The sequence below is a fragment of the Netta rufina genome (assembly GCF_964035555.1).
Source record: "Netta rufina genome assembly, chromosome: 1".
Classification (NCBI taxonomy): Eukaryota; Metazoa; Chordata; class Aves; order Anseriformes; family Anatidae; genus Netta; species Netta rufina.
The window spans coordinates 153,044,565-153,064,368 of NC_140123.1; the positions used below are offsets into that span (position 1 = coordinate 153,044,565).

General features: G+C 58.6%; 1 protein-coding gene across 2 annotated transcripts; it reads right to left on the reverse strand.

The window, feature by feature from the left end:
- Positions 1-1,117: 1,117 nt before the first annotated feature.
- Positions 1,118-18,981, reverse strand: PDGFB (platelet derived growth factor subunit B). 2 transcript variants are annotated; one of them, XM_084293141.1, is made up of 8 exons: positions 18,937-18,981; positions 13,539-14,435; positions 8,544-8,640; positions 6,388-6,471; positions 5,808-6,013; positions 4,282-4,423; positions 3,788-3,957; positions 1,118-2,623 (listed from the first exon to the last, which is right to left on the reverse strand). In XM_084293141.1, exons 2-7 carry the CDS (start codon positions 13,626-13,628, stop codon positions 3,821-3,823), a joined length of 756 nt encoding a protein of 251 aa, XP_084149267.1. In that variant the 5' UTR covers positions 13,629-14,435; positions 18,937-18,981; the 3' UTR covers positions 1,118-2,623; positions 3,788-3,820. The 2 variants fall into 2 exon arrangements, with proteins under 2 accessions (XP_084149267.1, XP_084149268.1); XM_084293142.1 differs by lacking the exon at positions 18,937-18,981 and adding an exon at positions 18,792-18,878.
- Between the last annotated feature and the right edge of the window lie 823 nt (positions 18,982-19,804).

Sequence of the window (19,804 nt, forward strand, 5' to 3'; positions counted from 1 at the left end):
AGGGAAGGCCCGACGTCGTCTAGACGGTGTGACTAAGGAGGGACCGGGCCGAGTGTTTGCACAGCTTTGGGGAGTGTAAACACCGGGCCAGCTCCTTCAAAGCGGAGGAATCCGGAGACGGGATGAAAGCGCAGGGAAGTTCTGGCCGTGCCTCCGAGCGGAGCAGCTAACAAAAAAGGGGACCTCTCGATAAGAAATCCCCAGCGCCTGAGTCATTTCGGAGCAGACCGGGTGCTGGCGGAGGCCGGAGGGCTGCGGGCAGGTGCTGGCAGGACTTTCCCAGCAGCGGGTTGCTTCTCCCCACAACCTCCGATTAAATGTCCTGAAAATGAAACTGGAGGCACCGGGAATCCTGAGCTGCTTGCGCCTCTGCTGAATCCCGAATTTGGTTCAGTTCGGGGAAAGGAAGAGAAAATGTTGCTTGAGAGAGAGGTTCGCTTTCCTTTTTTTTTTTTTTTTTTTTTACAACTTTAAATACAATACTGAGTATAAATTAATCTTACATTAAAAAAAAAAAAAAAAGCCGAACAAATTAAAATAAAATAAAACCTCGCCGTCTTTACAAACTGAAGGAAACATTTTGGAAGCATCTTAAGACTTGAGGGCTCGGGGCAGGAGGGCGGCAGCGCCGTGCAGCCCCTGCAGCGCTGCGAGACATGCTGCGGGCGGGCAGGGGGCGAGGGCTGAGCCCCCCGACAACCCGCAGCAGCCCCAGGCTGTGTCTTCGCCTCCTTTCCCTGGCTCCTTCCAGGTTTTTGCTCTGCCATAGGGCTGTGAGCATGGGGAGAAGCGGCTGGTGGGCCAGCTCGAGCTCAGCTTCATGTGCAACTCCACAGGGCCCAGCGGGATCAGAGAGTGGGATTCCCGCAGTGCTGCTGGAAATTCCCATTGTGTGCAACCTTTCTGTGTGTAACCTTTCTGGTGATGACTCAGGGGTGTGCAGCTGGTCCCTGCAAGCAGAGCCCGTCTCCCTCTGCCACCAGTTGTGCTTTGGTTCCTCCCCAAGCTCATTTCTGCCTCAGAGCGCTGCTGCCAACCGTGAAGGCCGTGCTCGTTCCTTTCTCTACACCTACACGGAGCTGTCCACAGCTTGGATCGACTTCCAAGCTAAGCAGGCTTGCTAATGGGTAAAATCCAGAAGGAATCTGAGAGGGAAAACGCAAGGGAAGAGATGGGAGAGCCAGGGCCACTCGCAGGGCGAGAGCAACGCTGGCACGGTGCGCAGGATGCCCGCGAAGGGGTTAAAAAGCTCGGGGGAATGACATGATTCTGCTTTCGGGACCACAGAGCAGGCAAGGACAGCTCACTGAGATTAAGTCATGCTTCTAAGTTTGGCTGTTGCTGGCCTTGTCGTGCTGCCGCTTCGCCTCCTGCAAGGAAGTTGCGGCGGGGGGTTGGTGGGGAGCGAGGGAAAAGGGCAACGGGACGGGGAGGGAGCAGACGGGGAGTCCGCCCGTCCCGTCCCATCCCATCCCAGAGTTTGCAGGCTCTGAGTAACGCTGCAGACACTGGGAGCTTTTCTTCAGGCCGCCCGCGTGCCCCTCCGAGCTCCCCGCCGCTGGGGAATGAAATCCGTGTAAGAACATATATATATATATTTATATATGCATGTATAAATACACACACACACACGCAAACACATGTAGAGATATACACACGGAGACACGCGCACACATACGGAGCGAATTTTAAAAAATAAGATCTGAGTCCGAGCCTGGAAAGTTGAGTTCTCCACCAGCATGTGCAAAGACGGCTCCCCTCAGGAGGGGCCGGGGGTGTGGAGACGAGTCTGCCGCCGTCTGCTCCTTCCCCACGATCCAAACACCTTCCAGTCAGCACCAGGAGCAGGAGGGGAAAGGGAGGGGGGGAATGCATTTGGCTTCTTGGTTTTGTTTTCGTGGTGGTGGTGGTTGCTTTTCTTTTCTTTTCCTTTCTTTTTTTTTTTTTTTTTTTTTTTTTCTGTTCCCCGAGATGCTGTGTGTTTTAGTGGTTTTGGTTTTTCTTTTTCAAATAAAATATACGCACGCACGTTAAAAATAGATATCTGTCCAGGTAGGGCAATACAAGTCCTTAGTGCATTTTCCATCGTCGGCCGCCGCTCGCAGTCCGAGATCCGCCTGTTGGCGAAGCCTATGTCCAGTGCAAGTGTGGATCTCAGCCGGGCCCCCCAGCCTTGGCAGAAACACAAGGAGAAGGAGGAATATGCCCCTTCCTCCCTCCGTCCGTTTCTTTTTCTCCTCCCCTCGGAAGAAATTGGACCCACTTCCCTTTTCACATTTTCCATCCCGTCCCCTGGAGCAGGGAAGGCATTGTCCTGTCCTCGTCGCGTCTTGTGGCTGTCGGGGATCGCGGTTTCAGTTTTGTACTTTGTTCTTTTCTCATATATATATATCTTCATATATATATGCTGTGTTTGTCCTTTTTTTTCTTTTTCTTTGTTTTTCTAAAAACTGATATCGCTAATAAATGAAAGGAGGGAGAGGCTTTGGTGGGAGAAGGTCCACTGATGGAAAGGGAAGCACCATTTGCCGCCTGAATCAGTCGTTGAGGCAGACGGACAAAGAGGAAAAGTTATCACTCCAAGGACCCCATGGGGGCAATACAGCAAATATATTAAATAAACCTGGAAGCGAAACAAAAACAGGCACGGCATTAGAGTATGTAACCCTCTGCCCCTGCAGCTCCCATCCTCTCCCTTGTTCTCCTCTGGAAATGTTTGTGTTCGAGTGCCAAATTAGAAGCACGGGAGGGCTTTTGACCTTCTCTATTTTTTCTCCCAGACAGCTTGAGCCGGAGCTGAAATTCGCATGGGTTTGCATCACTCGTACCCTGGGAACCGTGGGCTGGCCGGGAGGATCCCGGGATGATCCGAGCCCTCGCGGTGCTCAGCGTGGGAATGACAATCCCAAAACTGGTGCCCCTTGTTCCCTGATCCTGCAAGGCCACAGGGCACAAGCCTGTCATCTCCCTGTCCTGAGGCGAGGGATGGGAATGCAAAATGAGCTGCGGCAGGGCTGGGGCTGCAGTCACAGGCCAGGGCTTTCAGCCTCCTTTTCTGCCTCCTTCCAAATTCAGCCCCAGGTGCCGTGCCCACATTACTCTTTCTTTCTTTTCTGCGCCTTTCCCTCTCTCGTGAGGAACCAGTGCTTATTTTCCTTCTGCTTGTAGCAGTAAAATTCTTCTGCTGCTGAGGGAACTCCTCCTGTTTACACAAGTCAGGGAGAGAAGAATCAGACCCTGGCCTGACAAAGTCCAGATCTATTGCCCGAGATTCCAGTTCTCCTCTCCCCTGGCATGACCTTTCTTATGCGCGCGGGCTTCCTGCTCGGAGAGGGATGAACCAAAAAGCACTGCAGCTTTTCCATCTTTCTGCCAACCCAGCTAATGAAAGAAAAGGAAAAGGGATCCCCAGAGCAACATTAATTCTCTGCTTTCAACGGAGAATCAATAGAGAAAGGAGAACGGGAGCTGCTCCACGGGAGAGAAGAATAACAGGGATCCCGAGGGGATTTAGGTGCAGAGAGAAGCCAGCCTTGCTGTCTGCCTTTAAGGGAGGCAAAGGGGAGGCTGAAGCCTGACATCAAGGCAGGGCTGCAGCGTGACCCCGCTGCCTCTGCAGAGAGCCATAAAGCCATAAATAGGGTGCACGTGTTGGGCCCCGGTGTCCTTCCCTCTCCTGCAGCCCTGCTTTTCTCACACCCGGGTGAGCGAGCTGCTGCGGGAAGTGTCTGAGGTGCCCTGTCCCGGGGGAACACCTCTCCCTGCCAGGAGAGCAGCTCGCTGTTACCTGCTTTGTGCTCTCTCTCCCCTGCCAGCACTTCTATGCCACGAGGATTTCTTTCAGCACTTTCTTATCGTTGACATGCTTGTACTTCTTGTGTTTTCTCTTCTGTGCCGGCGGCCGGCGTACCCGCTTCCTCTGCGAGACGGCGGCTGTGGTGAACGACGGTGACAAGCCTGCCAAAACAGAGGGGAGAGAGTACAGCGAGGGGACACCGGGTCACGTCCAAATGCCTTTCCCCACACACCATCAACAAAGAGCTCTGCAATCTGTTTTTCTCTCTCTCGCCCTCTGCCCTCCGCAGTCTCTGCCCTCTGCCTTTCCCCAGCATGTCCTTCTCCTCACCCCTCACCTTCCTTTCCCTCGCTGTCAGCCCTTTGCTGGCAGGCAGACACCCTGGGAAATGTCCTCAGGATTTAAGCCAGCGGAGGGCTCGCTCCCCTCTTCCCCAGCCTCTCTTCTCACGCCTGCCTCCGCGCCAGGCGTGCCCAAATCCTTACGTTTCTGCTCTCGTGGCGCTGGCCGGCTGCTCCTGGGGGGCTGGCGGGACACCGCTTCGCACCGGCACTGCACGTGGTCCTCCAAAGGCACGACGACTTTCTTGAATTTTGGCTTCTTCTGGACAAACTCGATCTTGTTCACCTATTTGGAAGAGAGGCGCAGCCGAGTGATGAGCGCGGCTGCGGCTCCGGCTCTGTGAAAATAATCAGCGCCCGTGCGTGCTGGCTCCCTTCCTAAAGGGCCAGGAGGCAGTTTATGGAGCACGGTTCAAGGCCGGGGGTGGTGTGTACGGGAGCTGATTTTGCACACACGAACAGAGAAGCCCTAAAGCAGGCAAGCTTGGATGTGACTGCTTGTTTCCCCCGTTCCTAGCCTGTTGGTGGTGGGGAAGGGGATGAGTGGCTGCCCACACGCAGAAGCAGGGGGCGTGCAGGGCGTGCTGGCCTCCTTCAGGATGGTGGGGACCCGAGTTCATCGCCAGAATGAACTGCCGCAGGGTCTCGCGGGAAGGGCAGAGGGAGAACAGCTCGGGCTTGATGCGAGCAAACACCGCTTCAGCAGGCCTGTCTGAATCTGTCTCCAGCTCTTTAATAACTCGCCGGGCTGAAGCCCTCAGCCGGGTGTTGCAGGGGGAAGGCGGCGCTCTGGAAATTCCCTCGGACTCTCCAGCAGTGCTGACTCAGAGGGAAGGCTCCCGGCTCCGCAGCCCACCGCAGGGCACGCGCTGCCGAGGGGGGTCCTCCCACTCCAGCAGCGGCCGGGCCTGACCCCGTTCGCCTTATCTAATGCCGCCACAGTCCCCGAAAGTGCTCCGCGAGCTATAAATACCGGCCCCGCTGCGCCTCCGGGGCTGGATTCCTCCAAACCCACTGCCCCAGCAGCATCCCTCGGCAGCACCGCGGCGGCCGGGCTGTTTATCTTTCCTTGAAAGCCCACTCCACACGCTTCAGACCACACGCTGCTCGCTAGACAAACACTTCCAGCCAAACAATGGGGAGACCTCTGTCCTCAAAGAAACCATTTCCAGGTCACTTTTTCTGGCTGGCTTTTGACCTCTCGCTCGCTTTTTTCCACAAAAACAACTCCTGCTCCCCCCCACCACCACCACGTTTTTCCCTCATTCAGCCCGGCTTTTCTGAGAAAGGAATTTCCTGACGAAAAGGGCTGCGTGAACGCAACCTCTCTCCCAGCCAACCTCTGCCTGGGGGAGTCTCTCTTAGGGCTCGGGCAGGGGATCAGCGTGGGATGAGTATTATTTTTAAACAAGCTGTCTGGGAGGAAGCTGTGAGAAGATCAGGAGTAGCGGAGGGGCGGGCAGGAGGAGCAGAGCAGGAGGTTTGCCATCAGGTGCCTGCTCGCTGCTGGACCCGCTCAGGAGGGAACCGCGGGGCTGGGCAAAGAGGAGAAGCTTTTTCAACGCAGGCAGCAGGGACCAGGCGGCCGTGCGAGCCCGGCACCCGAGACCCGATGGATTTTGGGGTTTGTGGGGAGCTCTGCGGGAGGAGGGAGAGGCGTTTTGTCTCACCTGGACGTGCCGGACGCGGATCTGCGTGGGGCGGCACTGCACGTTGCGGTTGTTGCAGCAGCCGGAGCAGCGCTGCACCTCCACGCAGGGCGGCCACACCACGAAGTTGGCGTTGGTGCTGTCCACCATGGCGCGGGAGATCTCGAAGACCACCGCCCGCGTCTTGCACTCGGCGAGGACAGCTGGCTCTGCCGCCGCCAGGGCGTCTGCGGAGGGCCCGGAGAAAGAGGAGGGGGGGGGGGGGATGAAACGGGCTGAGCAGCTGCAGCCACCTCCGGTGGGAAAAGCAGAGAGCCTGCACGGCTCTGCCACACACACGCAGACTGCTCTCCCCGTCGCCCACCCACCCGGAGCCTCGCCACGACGCTCCTCACCGCGGCAGGAGGTGACAGCCCTTCAGCACCGCGGGCTGAGCCAAAGCAGAGCAACCTGCAGAGCTCCAGACTCCCTCTCCTGCCCTGCTGGGGTTTAACACCCAGCTCCCGCGTGAGCCCCAGACCCTTTTTCCCGTCTGTCCACACCTCCACGTGCACAGCAACCTCTGCCCCCCGCACACGTCTCTGCAGCACCCCACACTCACCCAGGCTTCGTCTCTCCCGAGCCAGGGACGCGGGGTTTGGACCGGGATGAGTCGCATTCAGGTCCGGGCTGGAGCTGTCCTCCTCTGCAAAGGGAAGGACACGAGCTGGTAGCAGCGGGGAGGGGCAGGAGGAGAAGGCAGACGCTTGTGCCCATGCCCCCCGGATATCACACGAGGTAGAAATCCACCAGCAAGGCCACGGCTGTGCCGGGACGCAGAGATTTGGGGGCTGCTCTTTGCTCAGCGCACGGCTCAGAGGAATAAACCTGTCGTGAACGTGATGGGTCTCTCTCCCAGCCCTCACCCCCTGTGTGTCAGAGTCAGTTTTAGGGCAGCAGAACTGGAAGTGAGGCTGAAATGGCCCTTTTCCCCCTCTGCTGCACCGCGGGAGCTGGAAGGTAGCTCCACGAGCAACAGGGGAGGAAGGCAGCGAGCGCTGAGCCCGGCTCTGTGCAGGTCCCCCCCGCCCCGAGGCTTTTTCCCATAGGAAGTGCTGAACAGAGCAGTGCCCGCGGTCCCCACGGAGCACTCGGCCGCGCGGCCCCTCCGGAGCTGGGGACAATGGCCGCGCGCGGAGATAGCTCCCACCCAGCCCCAGCTCCTTCCTTCTGCGGCCGGCTTTCGCAGCTGAAGGAAGCCGAATGGACGTCAGCAGCCAGGGAGCAACTCGCTTCCAGGGGATTTGGGGCCAGGGGAAGATCTCTGCTTATCAGATGCGCGGCGGAGCTGGCTTCCCACACCTAGCGCATCCCATCCCTCTTCCTCGGCCCTGTCCCCGCTGTCAGGGGGAGCAGGGACGTTGCTCTCAGCTCCCAAGCGGCCGCTGGAGGATGCGGGATGTGTACCAGGGGCCTGAAGTGAGCTCTGCAGCCTGCTGCCGTACCCCCGGGCTTTCCAAGCCGACGAGGGAGCCCTGCTTCATTCCTCGGCCTTGAGGGCAGCTGGTGGCCCTGGTGGAGGTGGATCTGTTCCCTGGGCAGTGGGAGATGAGGGGCTGCACGCATCGCCCCCACCCCTTCATCCTGCAGAGCCTGGCACGCCGTCAGGCGAGGGTGGGGGCTGCCTTTTGCGCAAAGGTTAAAGCCACCAGAGGAGAGGGAGGGAAAAAAAAAAAATAGCAACAACTGTTGACTCGAAACAAATCTCCTATTGAAAAGCGGGTCCCTCCCTCTCCAGGTTGTCCTTCTACACCCCGGGTCGGCGCTGAAGAGGCTTGGGGTGGGGGGGGACCGGCCCTGGGACAATCCAGCTGGGCTAATTTTGGAAATTGCCCCATTGTGCGGCTGGTGGGCGAGGAGGAGGGAGCGGGGCGAGGGCAGGGAGTGGCCGTGGCGGTGCTGGGGAGCCTCGTCGCCTCTTTCTTTCGAAGGCAAACAATAGCAGAACGCAGCTGGTGCCCTCCCCCTCGCTTTCCAACCCCCCCCCCTGCCCCTCCAGGGCCGTTTTGAAAGGCAGCGGGAATGCTTTTGAGACTGCGCCAGTGGTTGGACTGGCATAGGAAACAAAAGCAGGAAATTCTGTTCCCCCGTAGATAGTGTCTCGGCAAGGATTACAAAGCTCCAAACAGACAAAACACGAGAGAGAGAAGGCGAGCTGGGCTGGGGGGGGGCCGGGGGGCCGACGACGGGCGGGAGCAGGGTTAGAATAGAAAGGAATTTGCTCTGAAGAGACCGTTTATAAATAAATCCCTGGGCCGGCCCAGCCGCCGTGGCGCGTGCTCCAATTCCCACACGTGCCGACCCCTCGGCGCTTCGCTGCCCTGCGCCAAGTGACCCCGCGGCACCGCAGCCCCCGGGGCTCTTATCTCGGGGCACGAGGCCTGACTTCGCTCCCCGGGCACGTGGCCTCTCCTGCGAGCTAAACCCTCAACGGGACAACCCGCTCGGCCCTCCTCTCCTCCGCCAGCCTGCGTCCACCTCGCGCTTCCTCGCCTCCTGAGGTTAGGAGACACAAAAAGGCGTCGACTTGCCTCCCTCCCCTCGGTTTCACGGGGATTAAAGGTGTAAATGCCCAGGTCTCGGCCCCTGAGTGACTCCTGTGTTTGCAGTGGGGTCTGCTGGTAGTGTGGCCGCTGGAAAACGGACTGCCCCTTTCTCCCCACCTCCCCCAGAGAGTTAAGAGGAATAAGAGGAGTGTTTGGCGAAGAGGAGATTTACCTACGGAGTCTATCCGCAGGGCGCGCTGGAGGTCGCTGATGGAGCGCACCGAGCCGCCACCCAGGATCTCATAAATGTCTTCGGGTATGGGGTCCCCCTGCCAGACGACAAGAAAAAAGGGAGAAAAAGCAGCGTTAGAGGGGTGATCTGCAAACCATGCATCACAGAGAGCCAGCGGGGGGAACCCAAGGTGCACGGGGGGACACACAACAGAACCAGCAGAGGAGGATGTGCCCTCACCAAACCAGGAGCCCAAAACCCGAGCAGCAGCTGGTCGACCAAAAATAAGCCCGCAAATGCCTGAGCTCCGCAGCGAAGCCCTGAAAGTGATGCGAGCGGCCAGCAAGGCTTCCTCCCCCGGTGCTGGATGGCTTCTCCAGGTGGCCTCTCATTCCTGCTGCCTGCAGCACAGGCGTTTTCGCAGACTTCCCTTGCGCTATCAGATCAAACCTCCCCAATATTTCCCTCTTGTTATGAAACTCCCTCGCGGGCTTTGTGAGAGGAGCGTGTGCGTGTGCGTGTGCGCGCGCGTGTTCTCAAACCACAGCGGCCCAATAATACCCAGCATTTGCATACTCTTTAAAAATAATAATAAAAAAAAAAAAGCAAGCTGGGGGGGGGGTGGAGAGGAAGATTGACCTTCGCAGCTGAGCTTGCTGCTTCGCTACGAGCCCGCGGTGAAACCACAAACGCCGCCGGGAGGGGATGAAAGGGGGCTGGGGGCTGCGGGGCGAATAAAAAACACATGGGAGCTTGGGGGACGCTGGGTGTGGGTGCCAAAAACCCGGAGAAACAAGGTTTGTACACGTCGGGGGGCGGGCCGAAGCCGGGGTTTGCGCAGGCAGGTGCACCGCCATCCATCTCCTTGGGGCTCTGGCGCTGGCACCTGCCTTGAATTGGTCCCGGTGGCAGCACTTAGCGCGACTACAAAGGAGTCGTGTGGGAAAGCAAGCGCTGATTAAACCCTACTTCCGAAAGGCTGGAGAAAGAGACGGAGGGAAGTGCTGGCCGGAGTGTTTGCTTAGCTCCTAGCTCTCTTCATTCAGGGCTACTCATGCGGAAAAGCTGCTCTTTCAGCCGGGCGCGGGGATGCCACCGGAGGCGCAGCCCCAGGCCGTGCCCTGTAACTGAGAGGAGAGCTTGGCTGGCTCCCGAACCCCGCCGGGATTTTCCTTGTGGGTTTTTTTATTTTTACGGGCACTTGGTGGCACGTGTGTGGTCCCACCGGCTTACGGCCATCCCTTCCCCGCAGAGCATTTCCTTTCAGCTCCCAGGCGAGGCAAAGCAGCGGGCGGGTGGCCACGCGTTGGCTTTCAGGCACCGGGGGGTTCTCACCGCGACGAACGCCCGGCGAGCGAGAAGCCTGCACGGTTCAGGGCCTGCTGAGGAGCTGCGAAATGAAGATGCCTCCTGACGACCCCCGTGGTGTGAGGAAGAAGCGGGAGCACCCGGTGCTGGGTGGCGAACTGCAGGCGTTTTGGCGTTTGCACCTGTCAGCCCGGCGCATCTGCGTGCCAGCGCCACCGTGCATGGCTGCCCCTGCTCCTTCCTGACACTTAATACGTGTAGGAAATGGAACTTTTTTTATTTTAAACCCCGGCACCCGCCGGGGGAGAGCGTGGGCAGGTGTTACGAGGCTCGGGGGCTCTGGAGACGAGCTGGGAGCTGTCACCTTGCTCAGGGAGTTGGGAGGGGGGGGAAGCAGGGAGGAATCAGGGATCGGGGGGCTGCATTGCTGGGCACCGCCCGCAGGAACGAGCTCCGCTCCCTGCTCACGGCAGCGTTTCGGGTGCCAATTTCTCTCCCGTGGCAGATACTAGCAGCATGGCTACGGCGTATCCGCAGCCCACGCGGCTCAGAAGCCTGTCCTCCTCCCCGGGGTCTGTGCCGCAGCTCTGCATCTGACATCTGCAAGCCTGGGAAGCTCCTTCCTTCCCCCCCGCGCTGCAGAACTGCGCCCAAGAGGCGGCTACACAGGCATGAGCTGCGGCTCGTCCCTGCTCCCTTTGGCCTCTGGAAGGGCAGCCCCGGGGCTGGGAGGCTCGGGGCACTCGGTGGGGAAGCAGAGGTCCACCAGGCTCCTCCAGCGGGTGCCATGGGGTCAGAAGGTGGGGGAGCGGTGCAGGAGGGGGCACCCCCGGCAGCACAGCCCAAGCCGCTGGTGCTTTTCCTGCTCAGCAGCTCTTCTGGGGTTATTTGTCTAACGCAGGTTAACAATCTCCCTTTTTTTTTTTTTTTTTTTTCTTTTTTAACTGCGCGGCAGATCAAAGAAGACTTTTGTCTCAATGGACTCCTGGCTGGCTGTCAAGTGCCCCAAGGCCTGGCCTCGTATTCCTGCGAGGCCGCTGAATTCCTAGAAGAAAGCGAGTTTGTTTTTCCCTCCCTCCCTCTGCCCCCAGTGCCTGGCTCTCCCCCGAACTGCACCCGCAGGGACGTCCCCTCCCTTCTCCTGGTGCCACGGCACGTCTCTGCAGCAGGCAGCAGAGCCCCGGGCAGGTTGTGGGTGCGAGGCCCACGAGCCCATGCCGTCCTATGTCACCGTCCCCACACACGCGTGCTCTCCCAAAATCAGCCTCGCCACGAGCCCCACCAGCTCTGGAGCTTTCTGCCGATGTATGGTTTCGAGCACTGGGGGAGCTGAAAGCTCCGATTCGTGGGCAAGAGCTGCAGGATCTGCAGCATCTCCCCTGGCAGCAGAGGTGAGGTGGAGAAAGCAGCCAAGGATGCTCCCAAGGTGAGGGCTCCTCCAGCCCTCTTGTTTTTCGGGTGCTGTGCCTACAGACCTACGTGGGACCGCACCAGGAGTGCAGGGCAGCACCCAGCTACCCACTCCTCTGCCCAGGAGAGAGAGGATTTTCCTGAGCATCTCCACGCCAACCGCAGCAGGACATCTCGGCAGTGGGGCCTTGAGCGATCAACCAGGCAAAAAAAAAAAAAAAAATCATATAAATAGCATTTTTTAATGCTGAAGCTGATGGGGAGACACTGCAGTGCCTGGCAGGCAGCACCGACCACTGAACACAGCACGAGGGCTGCTGTCGGAGGACGACGCATGCAGACAGAGCCCTCCTCACAAGAACCCCTTCCACGCGAGATGACAGCTGACATTTTGCTTCCTTCAAAGCCTCAAACCTAAGCTTTGACCTAGCCCACATTCCTAAAACACAGCCTGATTTTTCCTTTCCCCTTTACAAGGCGGCGGCCCGCTGTGCGCCGGCAGCAGCGCAGGAACCGCTGTCCTTCCCTCCCGCTGCCACTTGCCTCCTCGCTCCCTTCCCGACACCCAAAAGCATCATCCCTCCGGTTACCATTCGTCCTGGCTTCCCAGATCTGTCCTCACCCCTACCCGACGCTTGCAGGCGCCCCGCAGGCTCCCACCGGGAAGGGGCACAGCGGGGCCGTGAGCGAGCGCCCGGCCGCACCCCATTCCTCGGGAATTCCAGAAAGCGCTGCCAACAGGGCTTCACCCAGGCAAAGCCACGCCTGGCTCAGCCCATCATCTCTGTAAATGTTGCAAGGCAACTATTGCAGCCCGCGGGGCGAATGCAAATCGCTTCGCATCCCCGCTTCCCAACTGGCAAATACCTTCCCGCTGAGGCGCGCGCTCCCTCCCGCTGGACGGGCTCCAGGGCCCTCCAGCTCCAGGTGGGTGTGATGGAGGAGGGAGAGGGACTCGGGAGACTCCAGCTCAGGTCGCTGCGGATCGGGGCGAGCTGCTGCTCCTGCCGAGCCTCCTCCGGGACCTTCACGCCTTTAGAAGGGGTGCAGACCCCCTTTGGAGGATGCCTGCTGTTCAGCAGCGCCGTCAGGGGCATGCTGTACGCCTGGTGCTGAGGTGACATGCCACCCTTGGATGAGGGGACTGGCTGTAGGTAGCAGCTCGACTGGGAACCTCCTCGGTTCCCCAGTGAAACGATGAATATCGCTATTCCTCCCAAGAAACCTCATGGCCGGAGCCAGAACCCCAAACTCTAACCCTACCAGGCTGTCTGGCGCTTTAACGCGGTTACAGCCCACCGCAGCAGCGCCCTGTGATCAGACGCATCTCCCCCCATCTTCCAACCAGAGCTGATGCTTGGTGCAGCACAGGAGAAGCCACCCGCGGGGGAAATGCCCTCCTCTGCCCCAAACCAACCCAACCACCGGGCAGCCCGCGGCTCCAACTGCTTCCCTTTGCGGCCGGGGGCGAGGGCGAGGCGGGCCCGTGAGGAGGCGATGCCAGGCTTTGCGCCCGCCGCCTTCCCCCAAAATGGGGAAGGAAGGGGCAGACGCGATGCAAAAGGGAGGAAAGTTTTGGTGGGAGGAGGTTTCCTGACCCTAATAGCAGCTGAGCCACATGGCTCCGTCGCCTTGGGTAGGGCTGCGGTGGGGACCTGAGTGCTGTGGCGAGCTGCGAGGGGGCTTCACACCCTGCTTAAATTCTGCCTGCGATCGGATGGCGGATCCCGGCTGCAGGATTTGGGGTCCTGCGGCTCTTTTTTTCCCCTGTTTGCGCTTCTGGGAGGGGAAAGGCTGGAAAACGGGCTGCGGGAGGGGAGGTGGCTGCACCCTCCAGGTGGGGACTGCTGTCTGTCCTTCATGGTGCCCACCTACACCCCCAGCAGCATGTGTGGCAGGGACAGCGGGGCACGATGGTGTGCAGCACCCATCCCTGAGCCAGAATCTCCCCGCACCCCTTTTATTTTCCCTTTTTTCTCACCCCCTCGGCTACACCCCTCACAGCACCCCCTTCCCCACCCCTCACCCCCGGTGCAGCGCCACCCCCTTCCCTCACAGCCGACCAATTTGGGGGAACAACCGCGGCTCCCAGACTCCCCCCTAACCCAAGAGGACACCCTAAAGGGGTCGGGGCAGCCCCTCCGAGCCCCTCTGAGGGGAGGCGGAGGGCCGGGGGCTGCCCGCCATGAGGCGGCCCCGCCTCGCCTCGCCCCGCCCCGGCCCCGCTCCGCCGCTCGCCCCGAGCCCCCCTTGGGCACCTGCATGGAGCCAACTCACCTCCAGGCTGGCCAGGGGCAGGGAGAGGACGAAGGCCAAGAGCACGCCGAAATTCATCCCGGCTTCAGGCCCCGCCGGCTGCGGGCACATGGACGGAGAGCCCCGGCAAGGCAGGGAAGAGCTGCGAGCTGACAGCCAGCCCCCCGCGGCGACCCGGCCTCAAGCTCCGCGCGTCCCCATCGCCCCTCGGAGCTGCAGGAGCTGGGCGAAGAGGGGCGAAGGGGGCTGAGGAGGGTCTGGGTGGCTCCTGGGCCGCTTTGCTATCTCATAAGGTGGCTGGGGACGAGCCGCGGTCCCGGCGGGTGACGGGCATCCGAGGGTCCGCGTCCCCCCGTGCCGCTGGCGGTGCCTCGGTCGTGCTCCTCTACCAGGTGGCCCGCATGTTATTTCCCCTCTCCTTCTTCTTCCTTGCACAAATGCATGCGTGGCCGAGGAGAAAAGCTTCTGCGGACGGGCAGCGACGCCTCAGTGTTCTTAGAGGGGGGAAAAAAATAAAAATACGCACGGAGTAACAACAACAACAATAATAATCAACTCTTCCAAAGTTTGGTGCCAAATCCAAAAAAAAATCAAATCTTCCTCGGTGTCTCTATTTTTTTTTTTCTCTCTTCAAATTCTCTTTTTCTTCCTCGCGCCTTCTCGTTTCCTCCGAGAAAAGTTGTAAGCTGGATTTCTTCCCCTTAGGTTAAGCGCTGGCTTTGGTGCCTCCTGTTCTGCGACGCCGGCAGCAGGCTTGGCCGCGAGGTTTTGCTTTGGTTTTGGAGACAGGTGAGAGCAAACGCCTGGGTTTGGTGGTTTTTTGTTGTTTTGTTGGTGTTTTTTTTTCTTTTTCTTTTGCTCCAGACTGCGCCCGTGTGCCTTGACAAGCCTCAGAGCCCAGCCGCCTCCCGCACCCTGCTGCAGCAAGAGAGGAGAAAACCGACAAGGTGAAATGCAACGGGAGCAGAGCGAGCCGCTGGAGCTGTATTTTAGCCTGCGAGCTGGAAGAGAGACTAAACTGGCACTCGGGGCTGCTGCTTTTATAAAGGAGAGATGGGTGGAGCATAACTTGCCATCCTCCTCTTGGCCGGGTATCAAGGCGAAAAATCTAGCGAGGGAGCAGCAGCTCCTCGCTGACAAAATAAAAGTGTGCTAATTTGAATGATTAATTAATTAAAAATGGCTAACGCTATACTGCTCCTTGTAAAGTGGCTTGGATATCGCGTGAGGAACGGGGACAGAAATTCCTTCCTCCTCAGCCAGAGATAAGAGAGGAGTTCCCAGCACGGGAGTTTGTTTTTTTTTTCTCGCCCCGGGTTCTCGCTATTGCAGGCAGGAGCCCCTGTTCCTCAGCTCGCCTCGCGTCCTTCCCTCGCAACACTTGCTCCGGGGAGAGATACGGCTTTAATAGCTTGCGTCTCTTTGTGTGCAGAAAGAGGGAAAAAAAAAAAAAAAGGGAAAAAAAAAAAAAGCCGGAGAAATTTAAACGTTGCTACAAGGCAATCTGGTGTTGCACGTGGCACCAGGAGGTGTTTTTCTGTGTGATTATCTCCGCAATGTAATAAACAGCTGAAGGGAAATTAAGCAAGCAGATATTTGCTCGGGGAGGGAGGGGGGGGGAGGGGAAGGCTGCTAACAGGTGAGTTCAAGAAAGAGTCATATCCTATTGCAAAAACACACGTACGCACGCCCTCTCATGTACGTATGGGCGATCTCCCGGTGTGGAGCCGCACACTTGCTGCGGGCACGGCCAGGAGGGCTTTTCTGCACCGCCTTTGTGCAGCCTGGTCTCCACGGACACATTCCTGCACTGTCATGCACCGCAGGCACTCAGCAGGCGATGGCTCTGAATCCCAAGCATCTTCCCCTGCTTCCTCCGCGCTACGCGCAGGCTTCTGCTCGAGCCGCTCGCGTGCTCGGCTGCGTGCGGATTTTGTCTCATTCACACATCCCTGGGCGTCCATGTGTTTCTCCTTCACTCTCCCCCTCTCCCTTCCTCTCTCACATGCGTACACCCGCCGGCACGGCGCTGGCCTCATCTCGCAGCATCACACATGCTCTCTGAGACTCTCTGGGTGCCTGCGAGCCTCATGCAGCCAACCCTCTCCGAAACACACGGTCTCGCGCCCATGCTCACCTGTGCACCTTGCAAGGTGTCCAGGGATGAGGCACAGCTACCAGATTTCCCCAGCTCTTGAAGCCGGGGCCATCTGAGGTGGGTGAGTGGGGAGATAAGGAGTGTCCTGGGAGTCCCTCAAACCGAGCCTGCAGTGGCACGGTCCCAGTTCTGAAGCTCAAGTGGGAGGAAGTGGAAATGCAATGCATACCTCTGCTCCCTTTTCCATCGCCTGACACCTTAGCAAGGACTTCACCTTAGATGCTCCAGCTGCGCTAGCCCAGTCCCACCCCAAATTCCTCTGGACGCTCTTAGAATTCCCCTCATTCTCCATCTTGGCCCGCCAGCCATCTCTCTGCCCCCCCAGTGGGGTGGAGATACTGCCCTAACATCTACCTGGGGGTTGAAGCTCCTCAGAAATCTGCAGAAGGCCCCAAAAACAGGGTTTTAGAAAGGTCTGGGTCCATCTCACCTCGCTGCAGGTGGCACCAACCCTAGGAGCACCATAGCTCCTCGGCGGGCTGCGGGGGGAATGCTGGTGATTTGGGTTGGCAAAACCAGCACCTCCCTGACCCCATTGAAGTCCATAAGGGGCAAAGGGAGGCTGGGCTGCCTCCCCACCACCTCATCCAGGCTGTGCAGGGGGTCCCCCATGCCTCGGTGGCTGCCTTGCCAGGGCAGAACAGCCTGCGTGTGGGAGGGCTGAGCAGGCTCCTCCGCAGGGACATCTAGCACCAGCCGAGAGAAGGATGCAGCAGCACGCTAGCAGGGAGGAGTGCTGCTAATTTTCTTGCTTGGTAGGAACAGGAGCTGCTGCAGGGCCTGCTTTTTTTTGGGGGGGGGCTACATGCTTTTTTTTTTTTTTTTTTAATATCCGGCTACGTTACGTGTGAGCTGGGATAGAAATAGAGTTATTTATTTTCATGTGGATGATGCTGGGCAGTTTTTAGAAGCTCGACATCAGAAACAAAAAGCTAATCCCCGTCGAATCTCCAGACGGCAAGGAAGAGGATGTTTGGAATTTGACTAATCATCTACCTATGACCCCGCCTGGAAATAGAGCAAAGCGATATGCGAGCCGCTTGGGCTTCAGCCACTTTGCCTCACTCCTTCTGCTTTTAAGATAGGGACAGATTTTTCTCCAGTGAGGTACTGAAATTCAGACCGTGCCAACCTCACGCCACTGAGATCATTGGTGTTGAACCCAACAGGATCACACACACACCAAACCACCATGTCCTGGGCTGGGTGTTCCTCTTAGTCTCTTGCTTGTGTGAAATTAGTTTGTGATCTACCCTGTGAGCCCCTAAATCTAACGGGGATGACTCCATCGTCTCCTCACGTGGCCTGTGGGGTGGAGGCCTGCAGGCCCACTGGGGGAGGTCATCGTTGTCACAGATGTCACAGGACAAGGGTTTGAAGCCCAGTGCCATGGTATTATGGTGGGAAGATGGTTCAAGGCTACACGGAGTGGCTGGACCGTAAAAACATCCCCTCGGAGCATCGCAAATTGACAAGGCCCAGATGTAACTGGGGTAGCTGGCAAAGGCCCCTCAGGCAAACCACAATGAAAACAGGGATTTTGTAAGGGCCTGCAGCAGGGTTTCTTATTAAAACACTTTCACCGCCGCGGCAGCTCCCTAACCTGTGAACAGCTCATCCCTTTGGTTATTTTCTTGTCACAAGAGAGGAGGGCAGCATGTGTCCTAGGATGACACACGGCTTCTTGCTGCAAGGCTGCCATGCCCTCATCTCACGCTGGTGTTAAAAATGGTCTACTCACCACCATCCGCAGGAGCACGACGTGAGGGGCAATATCTTTTTTTTTTTTTTTTTTTTTTTTTTTTTTCAGACTTGTGAAAGAGTAGGAAGAAAAACAGGGCTTACAATGGAAAGCAAGACTCAGTCTGAACAGCTGAGTTGCCTCAGCCTCTCCGTGATGAGTCCTCCGCTTTGAAAAACAATCAATGGAAAGAAATTAGGAGGTGTTGACAGCCGGCGTGTAGTCAGCCCGCCCACTCGCCGTACCTAGCCTAGGTGTTGCGCCTGCTGCGGGTTCAGGGGAAGGATGAGCAATCCCCACACCTCCTCCTTGGGGCTGCCGCAGCCGTCAATGGAGGGGGGCAGCCGTGACGAGCACCTAGAGTAAGCTCTATGCCTGGTGGCCCCGGGAGGTGCGTTGGGTTTGCACCGCGGGGGCTGGTTCCTTCGGGTTTATCCCAAAAGTGGCCATCAGGATGGGGGCAGCTGCTCCATACGGCCCCGGGGCTGCCATGGGAGCTGCCTCGGCTTCCTGAGGGCTGAGTTTAGTCAGGGAGGAAGGCAGGAGGAAGGGGGAAGAGGAGCGAAGGAAGGAGACAGAGACAGGCGGGCGGCCTGCTGTTTATATCTGGGGCTGGAGAAAGGCAGGGCCTCGGGGCATCGAGGGCTTGCATCATTCACCTCCTCGCCCCTGGCACTGGCAGGGAAAGTGCTTTCCAAGGATGAGTAAAGCTCTCACAGAGAACCTGACCCCAGGGGAAGGTGTCACCAGGCGAGCAGGCATCTGATGGCACTTGCCAGGCTTCCTCCAGTGCCTCTCCTTCTCCACGCCGGCGGTGAAACTCCCTGCCCCTCACTTTGCTGACCATCTCGCCCTTTCCCAGCAGAAACATGACAGAAATGAAGGGGGATGAGCACGCAGACACATCCATCCACCGGGCAGAGCATGGACCCTGGCAAGGGGAGAGGGCTCATGCCGGCTGCGGCTGCTGCCCTGGGCTGAAGGAGAAGGCAAAGGCACTACCATCCCTGTGGGTCTGCAGGTCCAGCAGGATTCAAAGAGGGAAGGCAAAGCCAGGGGGGCTGATTTCCCAGCTCTTTCCCGTAGGCATACAGTGGGGAGGAGGGGATGCAGCCTTCCCTGCTCGCACCACCAGCTATATCTCCCCCCTCCCCCAAGTTTAGGGTAGAAGGGAACAATTTCCTTACTCTGGCAACCATCCATTATGTCTATGGATCTGCTCCCCACCCCATTCCCCCTCTCTTTCCTGTTTTGATGAAAGGAAAAAATGTTCTGCTTTCCTTCTTTATTTTTCCAGACTGGTGAATAGCACCTGAAAGGAATTTCTCTCCCTCCCCCCTTCCCCTCTCTCACAGGATAATAAATACAAACGTACATGTGTGTGCGAGTGCGCTGCGCATCGCGGGTCAGCTGTCATTTCTGACGAGGCAGAGGCTATTTTCGTCTCCGTTTCAGGGAGCTGGGCGGCGTGCCCCCTCCCCACCCGCGCCACCCCAAGCCCCGCAGCCCCCGCCACTCACCGTGTCCCCATCCTTTGCCCCTGGGTCCGCGGCGAGCGGCGGCGGTGGCAGCGAGAAGGAAGCTTGCCGAGCTGGAGTAAAAATAGCCCCAGCAGTTACTCAGCTCAGAACGTAACATGACTCATGATGTAAAACGAAGACGAGGGCTTGAAAACCAAAAGCCAGTGGCTCTTCCCCCCCCCCCTCACCTGCTAACGGTGCTCGTGGGGCAGAGCAAAATGTGCCCAAGAGCTGTGCAACGCGGGGCGGGGATGGAGAGCCCCGCGAGGTCTGCAGTGGGTTGGAGGTGCCCACACCAGCGGCAGGTGGATTTGGCAATGCTGCGCCCTCAGCTCCTTTACCTCCCGTAAACCCCGGGCTCAGAGCATGGCTGAGATCCCGTTGACACACTGGGATGAAACCCCTTTGTGGTTTCTGCTTTGCAGGGGCACGGGCACGGCCGGACACCCCACCGGTGATGGGGAGAGGAGCGGGTGGGTGCCCGCTGCCCACCCCGCGCCCCGTCCCCGTGCTGGGTGCTCTCCGGGACTTGCAGGGAGAGCGGCACCCGCGATATGGGGGCGGGCAGGCCGTCGCTATCTGCTGGCATGTGTAATAAAGGAGGGAGTTTAAAAATAGACTTTGAGCTGCAGTGCCGGAAAGGCAGCGAGACGTATAGAGCGGGTGTGTATTTATCCTACACGCCCTGCGCCTGATACCCCGCTGGCACCGGGACCGGTCACTGGGGCTGGATGGGGCAGGTGACGAGGGACATGGAGGGGCCCCAGGCTTTGTGCTGAGGGTAATGGGGCTGTGCAGATGCCCCAGCATCGCCCCGGCTGGAGCAGTGGGACACATGCCCCTGCCCGGCCCTGTGTGCAGCTCCGCC

Coding starts and splice junctions, on each gene's coding strand:
- PDGFB (XM_084293141.1), bottom strand. CDS start 13,628: ATGTGCCCGCAGCCGGCGGGGCCTGAAGCCGGGATGAATTTCGGCGTG. Junction 4,424..5,807: donor TCCGCGTCCGGCACGTCCAG/GTGAGACAAAAC, acceptor TCTTCCAAATAG/GTGAACAAGATCGAGTTTGT. Junction 3,958..4,281: donor AGCGCCACGAGAGCAGAAAC/GTAAGGATTTGG, acceptor CTGTTTTGGCAG/GCTTGTCACCGTCGTTCACC.